This window comes from Triturus cristatus, chromosome 1_2, assembly GCF_964204655.1.
Source record: "Triturus cristatus chromosome 1_2, aTriCri1.1, whole genome shotgun sequence".
Taxonomy (NCBI): domain Eukaryota; kingdom Metazoa; phylum Chordata; class Amphibia; order Caudata; family Salamandridae; genus Triturus; species Triturus cristatus.
The window spans coordinates 220854357-220871465 of record NC_140580.1 but is presented as its reverse complement, the minus strand read 5'-3'; the positions used below and the strand labels follow the sequence as shown (position 1 = coordinate 220871465).

The 17109-nt window shown below is 42.0% G+C and overlaps 1 protein-coding gene across 8 annotated transcripts in view; it reads left to right on the top strand.

The window, feature by feature from the left end:
* The window catches only part of USP54 (ubiquitin specific peptidase 54), a 1650598-nt gene that overhangs the window by 607360 nt on the left and 1026129 nt on the right, over positions 1-17109 (top strand). For all 8 annotated transcript variants that reach the window (XM_085603496.1, XM_085603494.1, XM_085603495.1 and 5 more), the window contains one exon: positions 434-539. In XM_085603496.1, coding sequence (XP_085459622.1) covers positions 434-539 — 106 coding nt within the window. The remainder of the gene's footprint in view (positions 1-433; positions 540-17109) is intronic.

Here is a 17109-nt window from a genome sequence, read left to right as displayed (position 1 = left end):
AAGCTACCTTTGAGCATGCTTTTATAAAATAACAGGATTATCTAAATTAGACCTTAGTCCAGTTGGTTATGGCTGCAAATATTTAATTTTTTCTTTAGAGAGTTTAGATGGCGGTCGAATGGTTTACAGGTACTAAATGTTTTATATACAAGAAAATGGAACATTGGTATTTGCAATTTTAAAAATTGTTTATTATGTGGCCATTTGGTGATGAGGTTTGTACTGGGGTGAATTTTTTCATTGTCCAGATTTTTGGAAACTAGGGATGTAAATCCACAGTGGACGTTATGGAAGTCAATGACTAATGTTAATGTTTGGGCACGAGCAGACTTTGCAATCTACATTTTATCAAAGGAGTCTAATTTTCTTCATTTTCCTCTCCATTTTCTCATCCTATCTCTCCTTTTGAATAATTCTCCAAACTAAAATAAAGCAATCAAGCAATCAGTATGCTGGAAAGACGAGAAAAGCCAACCCCGAATATGTTTGGAGAACTACTACAGAAGGCCAGCACTATGGGAGACTTAAGGAACTGCCCGGTGAGATCAACATACCTACTTCATTCGAGTTTGTCGTTTGCAGTTAGTATTCACACACCTAAAGTAGGTTTCACATCCTGGAAGAAATGAACGTTCTTCTAGGTCCTGAATAGAGCAACGTGTTCTCTTGGCACACCCTTGGGCAGATTTGAATACAATGAGTTGCCAATTTACATGAGGACGCTCTAACTGGAATTTAATGTACTTGTACTGTTTTTTCATTCATGTTTAAATTTACAATATAAAGAGTAAAAACAGTGTTGCCTCTTGAGCCAGCATACTAATAAAAATAATTTGAGACCACTTGTTTTGTTATTCAGCTATGGCACTTTCCTAGTAATATATGTATTTTTGTCATCCTGTCCTCCTGAGTTAATCACTTATGTGTATTGTTTATGGCTACACATTTATATTACAGTCTGTGTAATCAGGTTAATCAGTCAGTCAGTCAAAATACACTTTATTCGATTTTTAAAATCATAAAAGCCATAAAACAACAATATATACATTTTAAAAATAGATAGCTCATGGTTTAATAGGTCAAGACACAATCATCATATACAAAAATATACAGAGATAAGAGTGCAAAAATGCAAGTGGAGAGTGCAAGGCAAGGCAAAATTATATGGTCGCACTTCCCAGTTTTCCCAGTTCATGCCACCTCAATAGCGGGCAAAACCCTATTTTTTTTCATTCTCTGCGCTGCTACCATAAAACTAGCCACAGAAAATATAGTGCGAGTACTACCAAGAAACTGCAGAAAAACTAGCGCTGGCCTAACTTGAACAAACCCAGCTTCTTTTAAAATAGGTAACAGATATTTGTTCCTGGGGACCCTATAAAAACTACAAAACATCATAAAGTGCATAGTGTTCTGAGTGGAAAAATCGTCACATTTACATGGCGGACCCCTTTCCGGTTTGCTTCACGTCTGATAACAGCCTAGAATATAGGGGATTAAATTGAATCTAAATTTAATTAACAGATGTCTATGGAAGGGCTTTGTTACGAGAGTGAGATAAGGCTCCAAGGACAGAGAAGATAACAACATATAGTGTGATCTGACTGTTTTTGTCAGTTCATGTTCCTCGCGAGCCAATCTCGCCTTATCCATAAGTGTTTTTTAATCCAATTAATATCCTCTTTCCTAATAGAAGATGGCAAATTGAATAGATTGGGACGACCTAATTTGGCAAAAGTAATTCTCACATACTCCAACCACGGGATTTTATTCATGTGATCCAGGGACATGACATCCTGCAGGATAGCGTGGTTAAGAGATAGTTTGTGGTTTAGCCATGTCTTCAACCAACATATTAAGGGTGCCAGACCAAGCTTATCTGTTACGTAGTCTAAACCCACCTCCCTATGGATCGAGAAGGTAGGGGTAGACTGAGGAACAGAAAGAAGATGTCTTAAAAACGTATTTTCCACTCGTTGTAGAGTTTCCTGAGTAACATACCTCCATAGTGATGAACCATATGTGGCTATGGAGATGCACTTAGCATTATATATTTTTAAAAGGGCCTCCATGGGCCTTGCCCCCAGCCTATTTGCAAACCCCAGTAGGGCCGATGTTGCTCTCGCCATTGAGAGATTCTTTACCTTAATCTGGGATCCCCAGGTTCCCTTCTCATCGAATGTTACCCCCAGATAGGGAAAAGATGCAACCCTGGACACTGCCTCGCCCTTACAAAAAAAGGAGATGTTTTTGCCCTTCTTACTATGGCGAGTCGCCACCATGGTATGGGACTTATTGGCATTAATTTTCAGGTCTAACTGGTCCATGAATGCCCCAAAAGAGTCCAACAAACGCTGGAGGGCCACCCCGGTACGTGCTAACAGGACTGCATCGTCCGCGTATAGGAGAGCAGGTATTCTTATCTCTCCTACACGCGGCACGTCCCCCTCCACGGCCTCAAGATGTTTACCAAGGCCGTTTATATAAACGGTAAAAAGGAGGGGGGCCAAGATGCAGCCCTGCCGCACCCCTCTATCCGATTTGAAATGGCTGGTGCATCTTCCCTCTTTTGTGACCCTTACTTTTGCAAAGAGTTCCTGGTGGAGTGATGCCATGAAATTTACAAGTGACTTGTCAACCCCTAGTTCTAATAAGGCAGCCCACAATTTCGACCTATTCACTAAGTCGAAAGCCGAGAAGAGGTCCATGAACGCCAAGAACAAGGACCCCTCCTTGGCAACTGTGTATTTCGATATTAACATGTGGAGGTTTAAGCACTGGTCCACAGTGCCCCTCTTTTCCCTGAAGCCATATTGTACATTTGAGAGACCTCCCATCCTCTCAATGTTTTCTCTAAGTTGATAGAGTAAGACTCTGCCTAAGATCTTAATGGCAGAATCTAGGAGGGAAATAGGCCTATAGCACCCCAGGTCATCGCGCTGGCCCTTCTTAAAAATTGGCACGATGACTGATGTGGCCCAACTGCTAGGAAAGATGTTACTGTTAGCAGCTGTGAAAACATGGCTCAAAACCCCTGCCCAGAGTTTTGGCGAATGCATATAAAAGTCACCCGGGACCCCATCCGGCCCAGGGGCTTTATTTTTAGATGTCTCCACAATTGCCCTCTCCACCTCAGCTGGAGTGAAAACTAACGGGGCACACTCTGAGAGCTCCCACCCAATGTTAAAGGAACCCAGGTCACTAGCGCCATAGACTTTACTAAAATGGTTAAGCCATTTTTCATCCGGGATAACACAATCCATTGCTTTATTATCTACATCGGAGAAAAAGGATTGATTCACAGTGGCCCAAAACTGAGAGCTATTGCGCAAAACATCGCTCTATATTAATTTCTCCCACGCCATCTGTTTTATGGCTTGCTTTCTCCCCATAATAGTGGCCTTATATTCCTTTCTTGCCTTAGCGATCTCGGTCCTAACTCTCGGGTTTCTTTTCAGAGCCGTCATTAACGCCTTATGGGCTTTGGAGCACTTAGCATCAAACCACCTATGCTGTTTTTCCACCCCTCGGGTGCATTTAACCGTTAGAGCAACGGACACTTGCGCACAAATACTTTCAAACGTCCCCATAACTTAATGTGCTGGGGCACCCTCCTCCTGACAAATCCCGATAAGCCCCTCTATTTTAGGCATTAGATCCTGCATCAAATTTCCAGGCACCACATTCGCCCATTTAAGCCTTCTCCCTTGGTCTATAGGGCATAGGGCTGGTCCCGGATTGCAAGGACGAGACTTAGCGCCCAGCCATTCATCCCATAGTACCACAAGCAAAACAGGGTTGTGGTCACTGTGGGTTGATACTATTGCCCCGTAAGACACCACTCTGTGTAAAAAGCCTACACTCAAAAAAATGTAATCGAGTATGGTACCAGGGATTGATCCTTTATAGGTGACAGTTCTTTCACCTTTCTCCGAAATATCGGGTTCATACAAGTTATGATTAGCGAGCAACTCCTCAAGGGCTTCTCCCCCCTCAGGTTAATCATATTGGGTGCAATGCTTAAGGTGTGTTATGATGAATTTATTAAGAGTAACTAAAATACCCATACAGGCTCTCTGTCTGAAACGGAGTCAACATAAAAGCACAAGCCTATCATTGCAAATTACAAACAATTGGTATGCACACCCGTGGAAAAATGAATAATTATTTTATTAATATGCTCCTATTGTTTCCTTATGTATGTAGTAGAAAGGAAGTAACAGGCTATTTGCAGTCTAATTTTTGTGTGGAAAAAACAAACACAATATTCAGTGCTCTAAAATTTTACATGAATGATCTATATTTAATACTTTAGTAAAGTTCATAGCACTTTTTGAGCTAAATGTCTGTTATTTTTTCATATTGCAATAGTTTGCTCATATGTTACCTTCTTTAACATGAAATGATCCGGAAGAACGTTACATTTATTAAAATGAGTGCATCGAACAAACATTAAGTAAGACATTGGTTTACCTTGCTGCAAATACATTTGAAACCAGAACCCTGTTTTCTCTTTTTCATATTCCTTATGCTTAAAACTTTGAACTTGGACTTGCTTGACTTTTGCTCTGGGTCTCAACACTCCCTTTCAAAAAGTGTGAAATAGTGCGAATAAATTGTCATAAAGCACAAACGGAATGAAGCCACAAGTATATGTATATAATCAGCCATTCACTGTTCGACTCCACCACCATTAGGTTCTGTATTGCTGTTCTCTCTTTCATTTTTGCACGCGTTGCAATAAATATGTTCTGCTACTCTACTTTAGTAATCGAAAGCAGATAGTTAATTGATGTTTGAAAGATTACAAGCACCTAACTGACTTTGCATTGTTTTACATTGCCATAAGCCTCTCTTGCCAGTTCTTCGCTTCTCCAAGTGTTTCATGATGCAGTAACTAGGGTGAGGGTCTGGTTAAAGTTGGATCTCGGACTGAACATAAGCACTCATTTTTCACTGATGTCTCTTGGGTCCTGCTCAGGATGGAAATAGTTAATTTGTTTCTTGAGAGCCTTCAGAGGAACTGGAATCTGTGGCAAACACCATACAGAGATATGCAACAGTATCTTGTTTTGGGAATGTAGGCTACATCTTTGGTTCGGACCCTGCTCAATAACAAGTGAAGGGTTTCTGTCCGATGTAAGCATGATAAATAATGTAAGACACTTTGTGGTGTTTTTGTGACAGAAAGGGCTGCTGCTTTCATCTTTAAGAGCCAGTTCAGTTGCCAGTGTTGCAGATAGTCAGTTTCTAAGTTGTGCATTTGAGGTGATACCTGGTTTTGATGAAAACGTTTCAAAACTAACCCTTCTGATCAGTAACTAACTGTACCATGGTACTGAGAAGGGTATTTAAAAAAATCCATAAAACTTCCATTTCAGGAATTTTTTTTAATGAATCAGTCCCTTCTGTGGATGTTGCCCAGCATCAAATCCAAAACCTGACACTTACTCTCTCCTTTTCTGTATATTTTATTATTGTTCATGGATATTTGTCATTGTAAAATTCGCCTTGTTCAAGGTCTCTTGGTGCTATAGAATACTGGGCATAGAAAAACAGCAAATATTTGCAAATTATTTTAGGCTCAGGTGGAAAATAGGCATGATTTCAACTTTCCTACGGAATTTCAGTTTATCTTCATTTTGATTCCTTAGAACACTGAAAAAGTAAGTTGTAAGCTTAAATGTGGGAATAACAAAAAGCAAACTAAAGGCGGATCTAAGAGTTTTCTTGGGAATGTAGCTTAGAATTTCTCCTCTTTCTCTCTGGACCCCTAATGTGATGCTTCACACAGGAGACTTTAAAGGAAATCCTCTTATTTACAGTTAGCCAGGGGAATTGATGGAAAGCATTGGCGATGTAGTCCTTTTTTTTTTTTTTACAGTTTTTCTTTTAGAGTGCACAGCTGTGAATACAATTTATTTCACGATTGATCAGGAGACTATTCATCATTGATATATCTGGACATTGAGGTGATGAGCACTAGTTAATCTCCAAATGTGGACATACATGTAAATGATCATTCTACCCACCAAGCTTAGTATTACACGTCTTTATTCCTCAGCGTGTAACCGTTAACTGAACATTCTACATCATGAATTCACCCAAACCCACGCACTTTCGCTACTGTTCTACGGAGTCCATCTGGAACCAAAAAGGTCCTGTCATCTCTTACTTACAAGACACTACATTTCCCCCTTTGTTGAATAAAAAGTACAAATAATACATATATACATCACAACTCCAATAAGTTGTTTCAGTGCTCGAATCAATCACCCATATCTGGTCATGTGAGGTTGTGGAGATACAGGAGAAGTGTCCATGACTGGTACTGGTGACAGAGACACTGGTACAGTCATTGGGCTCTCCGGATTCTCAGGTGGATAAGTCTCACTTCTGACATCTGGTTAAGGTCGGGACAGGTGCTTGAAATGCAAAGAATCTTGCGTAATGAACTTTCCAGGACAGTGAGTTGTCAACATGGTTCCTTTATTAGTCACAACCCTCAGTGGGTAAGCATCAAAAGGAGCATCAGACTTGCGTTTAAGTTTTTGCCTGACAATAAATTGGTCTCCTAGTTTGATCACAGTGCTCTGAGCACAGTGGCAGTACACTAGACGAATGGTCACAGTAGCAGCAAATGTTAACAAAGTTAATAGTCAATGACATTCACAACGTGAATTATGCATACTTTGCATTTCATGCAATTACATTTCAAAGCATTAATTACATTTTAATTGGGCAACACAGTTGCTCTACTTACTAGCATAAAAAAATGCATATGTAATTACGGTGCTCTAGTGTGGGGCAAGGAAGGGTGGGAGTGTGGAGTTCAAAGTGATTGGGTATAGGTAAGGGACAAAGGAGAGGTGTAGTGACATGTGTACATAAGATTCACGTAAGAAAACCTTTTCTGCTATTACAGGTCAATTGTTCCAAAAATACATAGCACTGGGGGACATTGATAGTAAATCTCAATTGTCAGGGCTTGTATGATAATGTTGGTAATCAACGTTTCGACCCCTCAAATGTACCAGGGGAGTGGATCCTTAGGGCGGGGTCTTCATCAGGATATAGTGAAAGGAGCATCTAATGAAAACAACAGCACGTTTACTTTGGCTGTGTAGTTAGAGAGTGGGCGAACAGGAGCTCACATAAATCCCGAGTGTACGGCCAGCAGTGCACATACAAGCATCCAAACTGCGACAGGTGGGTTAAAAAAATCCCTCTCAGTATGGAGATAAATCTCACCGTGAGCGTGTCTTCATTACTCTGACTTCTCTGAATGAAGCACAGTGGCGTCAATCCACATAGGTCTTCATTTTGCATTTGTGAGACAAGTCAGTAGTGCGAAATTTATCAATGACAGTAGATCTCACATTGGTCCATTGTGGCAGTTTGGTTCCTATGTCTCTTCCAAACATTAAGGTGACAAGGCTTTCACCCTGTGCTTTTCTGATACTTGACATTTGAATGAGTGAGAATCTTTGGATTCTCGACTATTGAAAGGCGGGCCATTATCAGATTTCAAAATTGAAGGAACACTCCATGTTGCACAAATACGTTCTAATTTCTCAGTAACTGTCGTGAGCATTAGGTCAGAATTTGTGTATTTGCACATACTTCTGTTCATTTAAAACTGTTTTAATCTTTTTTACAATCACTGTACTGTGGTTTGAATTTGACACTTTAATACTTAAGGAAGGAGGGGGCGGCTAAAAATCACGTTCTCTGTTATATGCTGATTGTTTTGAAATACGGGAACAACTAGAGGCGCTATACTAGGCAGTTCACACTTTAATTGTTATTAGGGCCACATGTATAAATGGGGCGCGCTGTGCAGAGACAGCGGCATTAGGTCAGTATTTGCATATTTGAATATACTTATGTTTGTTTAAAACTGTTTTAAAACTTTTTTACAATCATTGTACTGTGGGTTGAATTTGGCACTTTAATACTGAAAGGAGGAAGGAGCAGCTAAAAATTGCATTCTCTGTTGTATGCTGATTGTTTTAAAACTGGGGAAGAACTAGAGGGGACATACTAGGCAGTTCGCCCTCTAGTTGTTACACGGGCCACATGTACAAAACGGGGCAGTGGGCGTCTGCATCAAAGACAAGTCCGGCTGTGCCCGTCAGCTGCCTGGAAGTGGCCTGCACCAGCCATGCTGCCCGGGGGCCCTCAGAAGGCAACCTATCTAAACATTATAGTAGAGATCTTCTATTAAGCCTTGCCCCTGGAAAGATGTGAGACTAAAGAGCCTTGTGTTCTATTGTTTGGTACCATTTCCTGTCCCCAGTGCAACTTTCAACTCACTCCTCTATCCCTGGGTAGTCCCTTCTACCCTTCACAGAGACAGAAGGAAGGCAAGGTTAAGTTTTTGGCAAGTCTAATTAACGTCCGCTCAATGCAAAAACACGCAGATAATATTTACGATCTTTTGAGTGAGGACAATCCTGACAAACCTGAGATACTATTTTTTGACAGAGACCTAGCACTCTGAGTCCTTGAATCTGGCCATTGCGTTGGCCATCCCCAATGGTTATAAAATACACAGGAAAGATCACCAGCCCGGGAGGGGCGGTGGAATTGCCATAATTCTCAAGGATGATTTAGTTTGCCAGACAATCGAAATTGAGAGCTTATTTGGAGCCGAGGCAATGGGCTTTTGTCTATCTCTGTCTTATCAACACTCTGTGGCAGGAGGGCTAATTTACAGGCCTCCAGGGTCTGCCGGGCTGTTTTTTAAATCTCTGAGAAATACTTTAGCACACCTAGTACTGAGATATGCACAATTTATAATTTATGGGCACTTCAATCTCCATATGGATAAAGTCGACAATAATGAGGTATTGGAACTTAGAGACTTGATGATGTCATTAGACTCAACGTATATTCAATCCCACCCATCAAGTGGGACATGTGATTGATCAGGTATTTTCTAATATGCCTTTGCAGGTAGAGGACCCTTTAACCCAAGTCTGGTCAGATCATTTCCTGATTCAATTCTCCTGGTCGGGTTCCATTAAATCACCTCTGTGTTTATCTGACCCTCCGCCTATTCGAAGAGCTTCGCATAAAATCCAGCGTGTGGAATTCCTTCGCACCTTGGAGGATAGTTCCCAGTCTTTGGCTGGTCAGGTGGATGCGGATGTCCTACTGCTAGATAACTGGATTAGGGACTCAAATGAGAAATTAGCTCCACCGCATATTTGTAGCTTGAAGAGAACCAAGTCGTCTAGTCCCTGGTTCTCTAGTAGACATTTGGATGAGAAGAAAAAATGCAGAGTTCTAGAGAGACAATGAAGGAAATGTTATAATCCGACAGATAAAGAAAGCTATAAACTGGCACTTAAGAAATATCATGTTGAAATTAAAACAGCAACATTTTTGATGTTTTAGGCCAAAATTACTAGAGCAGGTTATAAAACCAGGGACAATTTCTCCATAGTTAGGTTTCTAGCACCAGCAGCTGCTACCAGCTCCCACCAACCCTTGACAGCATGGTGTGAACAGTAAGCATCCTACTTTCAGTCCAAGATTCTGATCATTCAGGTCAGTCTGTCCCCCAGCCTTCAATCAAATGTTGAGATACTAGACATGATACAGAGAAGCAGAGTTCCGGTAACCAATGTGTCATTATCCAGTTTTAAGCCTATGTCGCTGAAAGTGTGGAAATGAGCCTTTTTAGGGGCCCACCGGTGCAGGGGTTCACCCTTATCTGTCCACGGGTCCTTAAACCAACAAAGAAGAGACTGGCACTGAAGCTGGAATTCAAAGAACAAGTGTATTCATTCATGAGTGAGACCACGTCCATACAACACCCTCACATGTTCCAGGAGGTAGTGACTTGAATACACAGACCATGGGCCTTTTATACTGAGTTTGTTGCAGAGTAAGCATGGAGACTCAAATACAAGGTACAGTTCTTCACAGAAATAGCTATCGACAAACATAGGCAGATGGATATCACTTAGTCAGCGAAGTGGGAGGGGAAACAGAACTGCTTACATCAGTAACACAGGATGGGCATTTACATTTTCAAGCAGGTGCATTCTAGCAGCTACAGGCCTCTCTGAGCTTATACATTGCTTGAGCTTAGAATAGAAGGAGTTAACTAAAGCTGATGACCCAAGCAGAATAGAAAGGCAAGCAACAGTGAAGACGGAAGAATCACATGGCTAACAAAATGGATGCCCACACCCAAGATGGCTTCAGCTCATACTAACAGCAATTATTTTCGATTTCCACAGACGGCCCTTTAAGCATTAGCTGAAGACATCTCTGTGATTTAGAAGGAGCATGGAAGATATCATGGACGTCAATCGTCATTAACTCACTAATTTCTTGGTCTGTTACTAGTCGGGCATTTACATTCTTGGCATTTTGTTTAGCTGGTATACATGAAGTAGAGGTAGAAGCACAAAGGGAACAGAGCATTGGGCCACATTGGATACACAAGCAACAGGTAAACGGAATTGCAAAAAATATACATAGAGTTTACAGCAGCTTCCATCCCCATAAAGTAAATACACCCCATAGCCATCCAGTCCAAGTCCATGTCCCTGAATCCTAATGGATTTGTGGCTATTTTGTGCAGCTTAGAAATTGCTTTAAAATCTGAAGGGGCGTGGTCAGGGATGTAAACACAACAACTACTTCCGATCATGTGGCATGCTCCACCACGGTCCGCAAGGACAACGTCGAGGATAATCCGGTTTTGGAGCGCCACAATCCTCTCAATTTGCAGTTCTCCCATGATATTCCCAAGGGCTATAGCTGTCTGTTTGTTTACAGCCTCTACAACACGTGTCAAGCGCCTAATTTTCCTACTGTTTAAGGCTGCACCAACAAAGAACAGCCCCAAATTAAAGTCAACATTTTGCTGCAGTGCAGTAGCAGTCTGATCCACTTCATCATGATTTATTGTCCTTTCGAATCGGTTTTTAGAAATGTCATTGTACATTTTATAGTCTTTGTGGTAGGAAGCAGGAGCCAAAAACACAGGTGGTAGCAAAAAGGACACGTAACAGCTTCCGGACCACCCAATAGGTAGGTGGTAATACCCTTTACTTCCACAAATGAAATAGGTGTTATGTGATGACAAAAAACTGGTAGTGTTTATTCCAGTAATGTTCAATGTTCTAATACAGTCACTTTTTCCCTCAGGGATGCTACAAATACTGCTTACACAAAGATCTGCTCGAGCTCTAGTAACAGCAATAACAGGTGGTCCATTACCCTTGACAGTTCGAGTATTTGGAAAAACATAGCGCATGGAGGAATTTCCTCGGCGATATTCCTCCATTTCCCATTTAGTTCCTGTAGCTTGCGGCTCTCCTTCCTCATCAGGATAGCAGACTTTATTCAGCTGAGCATTGAGTTCTCCTACACCAGCGTCAGTAATATTAGCAATTTGAGAAGCCCACAACAGTGCGAACCAGGCTCTGCGGGAGCTTTTATGTGAAAACAGTAGATGAATAAAAGGCGTTCCTCCCTTTTTCTGGTGGGCTCCACACACCCAACAGTTGGCAGTGGTCATAGCATTGTGGGTGTGATGCAACATTTGAATGAACGTATTGTTGAGATAGGACATTCGGTGCTTCTTCTCCATAGGCATATTCATCTCCATGTTGAAAAACTAATGGTACCCTAAGGTCCTGGGCAGCCGTTGTTTTTTTCACTGAGGTTGAGACTAGTATCACTAAAAGAATCTCCCCCTTTGCTACTCAGACTTTCACTTATCCAGGACAGTGGCTCAAACAGTCTTTTCAGCAACAAGTGTCTTTCTTCCGGGGTTGCAGCTGATATCGAGATGTACCAGGAATCGTGTGGCCCGGAAAGACTTCCTCAGATCCTTCAGGTTATGCAGCTCGGCCTTTCTCGGTGTCCAGGATATTGCGGTGATCTTTGAGCACAGCAGGTTCCACCAAGGCGGACGGCACCCTCTTGCAGTGGGTAGAATGGACCCAGTTCTTCCAACTGGTCACTCAGACTGCAGTTCAGCTCACCAGAAGAACTTGCTCAGGTCCCCGTCACCGAGTTTCCAGGCTGCTTGACCTCTGGAAGACCTTCACCATCACCTGGTCACCGGGCCGCAGATCATGACCATCACCTTGCGTCCTGTCAGGAAGAGCTTCCCGGACCTGTTGATGAATAGAAAGCAGTCTGTCAGTCAACTGTGACAAGTAGTCACACATCAACACCTGGGGAACATTATGTATAGGGTGTGGCTTTGGGACCCCCCAAATATTCATGGGTCTTCCGAAAACAAAGTCATAAGGTGTAAGGCCAGATCGAGTATGGGGTATCGATCTAATGGAGAGCAAAGCTAAATCCAGGGCATCAGGCCATTTTTCACCCTAATCTAACAGGCACCAAAGACACAGCACCTGTACCCTAGTACTCTAGTCCTTCTCTAACTCCTGTGTTGCCCTGCTGGCGCACTGCTCTTTCGTCTGGGCCGCAAATTGTACCTAGTGTGCCCAGGCACCTCTGTATCAGCATACAAAGGTGCAGACTTGCATTCACTTGGGAACCAGGACTCAGAGGCCTGATGCAGAGAAACTGGAGTATCTGATGCAACCCTTGTTTCCCCCTCAGACAAAACCTCCTTGCTCTTGTTATCGGTCTGTGCCTCTCTTAGCTAGGCATAAAAAAAAAGAACAAAGCAAGGAATCATCTCTTCGTCCTGATTTGTGACCCCGTCTTTCACCCAAGAATTATCCAACAGTGGTAGGGGTACACGTTTCTCTCGGCCTTCCACCTTCACCGCTGTTACAGTGGCCAGCAGCACCTGGGCTGGGTCCCTTCACCTCGGCTCCAAATTAGACTTGCACTTAGTCCCCTGGTTGGATCTGATATCCTGGCCCCTCTGTCAATGTTTGTAGGGCAGCAGATATCTGTTAGTTAACAGAACGGAAATCTTTAGACACAACATACAAATAATCAATAAAAAGAGGATATTCAGTTTCAGAAACGCCCCTATATTATTCTTCTGAAGAACCTCAAAAAAAAGGAATTTCAAAACAACTATTCTTTTAACAAACTTGCACTAATAAGTCATAGAAATCACGATACAGTTTCTACTTTGTGAACCTTCACTATTGTGCAAAACTGCAGACACCTCTAAAATTATTTCCCTTGCATTAGAACAACCATGTTTTGCGCTTATGACCATGCTCTCATATTATAGGTGTAGCGGGAAACTCTAAAACTGTGAATGTAACAGAGATCCATATTACATGAATAACTGATAAATTAAACATAACCTAGTAGGTACATGAATTTTCCAGTAGAACTTTGTGTCAGACAAGAAAACAAGCAAAGAACATTTTGTTCTTAAAAATGTGTGCTAAGGGCATATGGGCATCTTTCCCAGCATTGTGAACAAATGCATCATACTTTTCATGATCCGGGCCATGTAATATCATATTCAGGGGAGAAACCTATTCACCAGCTCTAGCAAGGGCTGTCAGTTCGATTACATAGACTAACTGATAAGGGACTCGTGATGCCTCTGCGACTTATGTAGTGCTGCAGTAACATCAACAATAATGGTGTTGCCACCTGGGAATCTGGAACAAAAGCTACCAACATATAGTTCTCCTTAAAGGTCAAATAGGGGAACATCAGTCTATTCTACCCATTTGTTCATCCTTATCCAATTCCAATTTCATCAGTTTACAGAAAGGAGGGGTAGTAACATGGCGTATTTATTCATTTTGTTAATTCTAACAATTTGTTCAAAGAGTATTACTTAATAGCCAATTAGACGTGCACTGGTGAGGTGCTTTGTCTCTATTTATTCAAAAACATATTCACAGCATCCTGTGAAATGAATGACTAAAGCGAGCCCAACCGATTCTTGTCTGAGCTGTCTAGGAACGGGAGAGAGAGAGAGAGAAAAAAAAAACACACAACAAGCTGCCCTGCGTACTTTCCACGCAGAATAGCTGACAATAATACACATAATCGGCACGTAAATCAAGAAAAAAGGACACAATAATACATATACTAAGCAAAAAAACCAGTGTGTTACTTAATTGTGCTTACCCTTAATTTGCCCAGGAGCTTGTCTCCTACCCCCTTCGACAGTAGGTCACCCAAGCGGGTGACCTGTCGACAATACTCACCCCTTTTTGACAGCTGGGCACGGACAGACTTGTAGGCGGTAAAAACTAGAGGAAACCACACCAAGGAGGCCATGTCCAATACTATTGGACTGTACCACTTTGTAAATTTTGCTGTACAAGCACATTGAGCTAACTAGAAAGCATGAATCCAATGACCAACTATCAATTCCTTTAGCTTATTGTGCTGTTTAACATGATGGCGCATTAATGCAAACTTTATTTTATTGCCTCCTCATCTGGCCCTGGCATGGCAACCTTAAATTGAAACCATTATTCTGCATGCATGGCAAAGCTGCTCTCTGTGTCAGAAGCTGGCCCACAGACGCTGCTGCCCCTCCTTCTCTCTTATGCCTTCATAGAACCTGCCATGTCTTTTGCCAAACATAATAAGCAGAGCCTCCCCTCTCTCTCTACACCCCTCCTTTGGAATGTCTACCAAGGTCGAAGTACCAGAGCAAGCCTGTCAGAAATAAACCCTTTTTTGTCCGCTCAGGTCTCTCCCCCCTTCTTTGTCATTGAGAAACAGAGCACATTCCTACATGCACTTTTAAAATATGTGACTTTCTAAGCACAGAAATAAACAGCACTGTTTAATTTAAACGCGCATTCTTCTTTACATTTTTCAAAATTCAAGTTGTACATTGTTACTAGTATTTCTGATCAAACCATATATTTATTTATGTATTATTTATTCATTCTTCAAAATTTAATGTGTAATTCTACCAATGGCATCTGCAGAACACAATGACGACAACAAACCAAATTGAGCTCCTTCCAGACATTTTCAAGAAGGGGCCTCACACTCATAACACACAACACAGCTTGCTGAGGCAAGCCATCATTACACAAAGAGCACAGTCGCTACTCACTCAAACAAGTACTTCCCAAGCATCACCACCGGTGTCAGTCCACAAACCTCATAGACACTCAAACACACAATCAAACCACAAATCAACACTAGGACAAAAACAAAAGGCACCACACATACTGTACTCAAACCAAACCAATTGTAAATCATATTTACAAACAAAAGAGCTCTAAAAAGAAGTCCAGAGACTGCACCAAGACAAGTAAACAGCCCAAAGATTGTTCCATGTTCAAGAAGACAGGCTCTAGCCCCAGGCCTTTTCCAAAATACGCCAAATTACCAGCTGGTCTGAGTATCTCTACCAAATCATACTCATTCCAGAAGGCATGCCAATTACAGGGGTCCGCAGACCCACCCAAAACAAGATAGGGTAAAACCCTCAAGCCTTTACAAGAAGAGACCGAATTACCAATTGGCCTGGTGGAACACTCAAGAGAGCTCCGTATCACCACTTACGAATTTTACTAAATGCAGGCATGTTCTTCCAAGTATACCCATTCAAACAAATATCATAAGGAGAAAACTACCCACATTACCTGCCTTTGTTTATTGCAATAAATAAACAAACAAACAAAAACAGAATCTTGGCCAAGCAAATCCAAAATCAAGAGTGCCGCTTCAGCGACCTTACCAAACAAAAGTCTCCAGCCTCCAACTGCCAATCTCTTGGTTGACCTAATGGTTACTGCAAAAACGTGCGCCAAAGGAAATCTCAGTCGGGACCGGCCACCACCCGGTTGGGTCAGATCAGGAAAACTGGAAAAGTCACTTTGGTCTGCAAAGACAAGGGTCTCCTCATGCAGGGTACCTCCTCAGCAATATTCCATTCCTCCATCAAGACCACTCCTTCGGGTGGCCGTGTCTCCGATGAGCTCCACATTGGGTGCCAAACTGTGGAAATTAGTCTTTTTAGGGGCCCACCGGTGCAGGGGTTCATCCTTATCCAGGGGTCCTTAAACCAACAAAGAAGAGATTGGCACTGAAGCTGGAATTCAGAGAACAAGTTTATTCACTCATGAGTGAGACCACGTCCATACAACACCCTCAAGTGTTCCAGGAGGTAGTAACTTGAATACACAGACCATGGGTCTTTTATACTGAGTTTGTTGCAGAGTAAGCATGGAGACTCAAATAGAAGGTACAGTTCTTCACAGAAATAGTTATCGACAAACATGGGCAGATGGATATCACTTAGTCAGCGAAGTGGGAGGGGAAAAAGAACTGCTTACATCAGTAAGACATGATGGACAGTTACATTTTCAAACAGGTGCATTCTAGCAGCTACAGGCCTCTCTGAGCTCATACATTGCTTGAGCCTAGAATAGAAGGAGTTAGCTAAAGCTGATGACTCAAGCAGAATAGAAAGGCAAGCAACAGTGAAGACAGAAGAATCACATGGCTAAAAAAATGGATGCCACAACCAAGATGGCTTCAGCTCATGCTAACAGCATTTATTTTCGATTTCCACGAACGGATCATTGACAGATCTAAGAAGTTTTAAATCTGATTTCCCATCTGACCCATGCCCACCTAACCTGTATGCTTTAGGGGCACATGTGATCAACCCTTTGGTAAATAGGGTGCTTAACTCATCTCTATAATTAGCCTAGCCCCTGGAAGCAAGGCAAAATGTTGCTCTTGTTAAAGAAATCCTCAGCAGACTCTGGTGTAGAGTCTAATTACAGACCAATATTCCTGCTCCCAGCATTCTCTAAGATACTGGAGAAGCATGTGAATCACCAGCTCTCTACATAGCTGAAATCCAGTAACCTGCTAGATTCTAGCCAGTCTAGGTTTAGACCCCACTTTGGCACTGAGACAGCACTCTTGGAGGTCTGTGAATACATAAAAGTAAAGTCACATCTTACGCTGATGATACTCAGCTACTGTTCTCATGTGGCAAAGGGAAAGAATTTCCAGGGAGTCGGATTAAAACCTGTTTAATGGCTGTTTTTGATCGGATGGAGAAACACCAGCTTAAAAGTAATGAAGTAAAGACAGAGATCCTTTCCTTTGGCAATAGCTCTTCAGATAGATTGCAGGCTTTATGGCTCGAAAATGCCCCACCTCTGTGTCTTCAGGGAGGCATTGTTAAGAACACAGGAG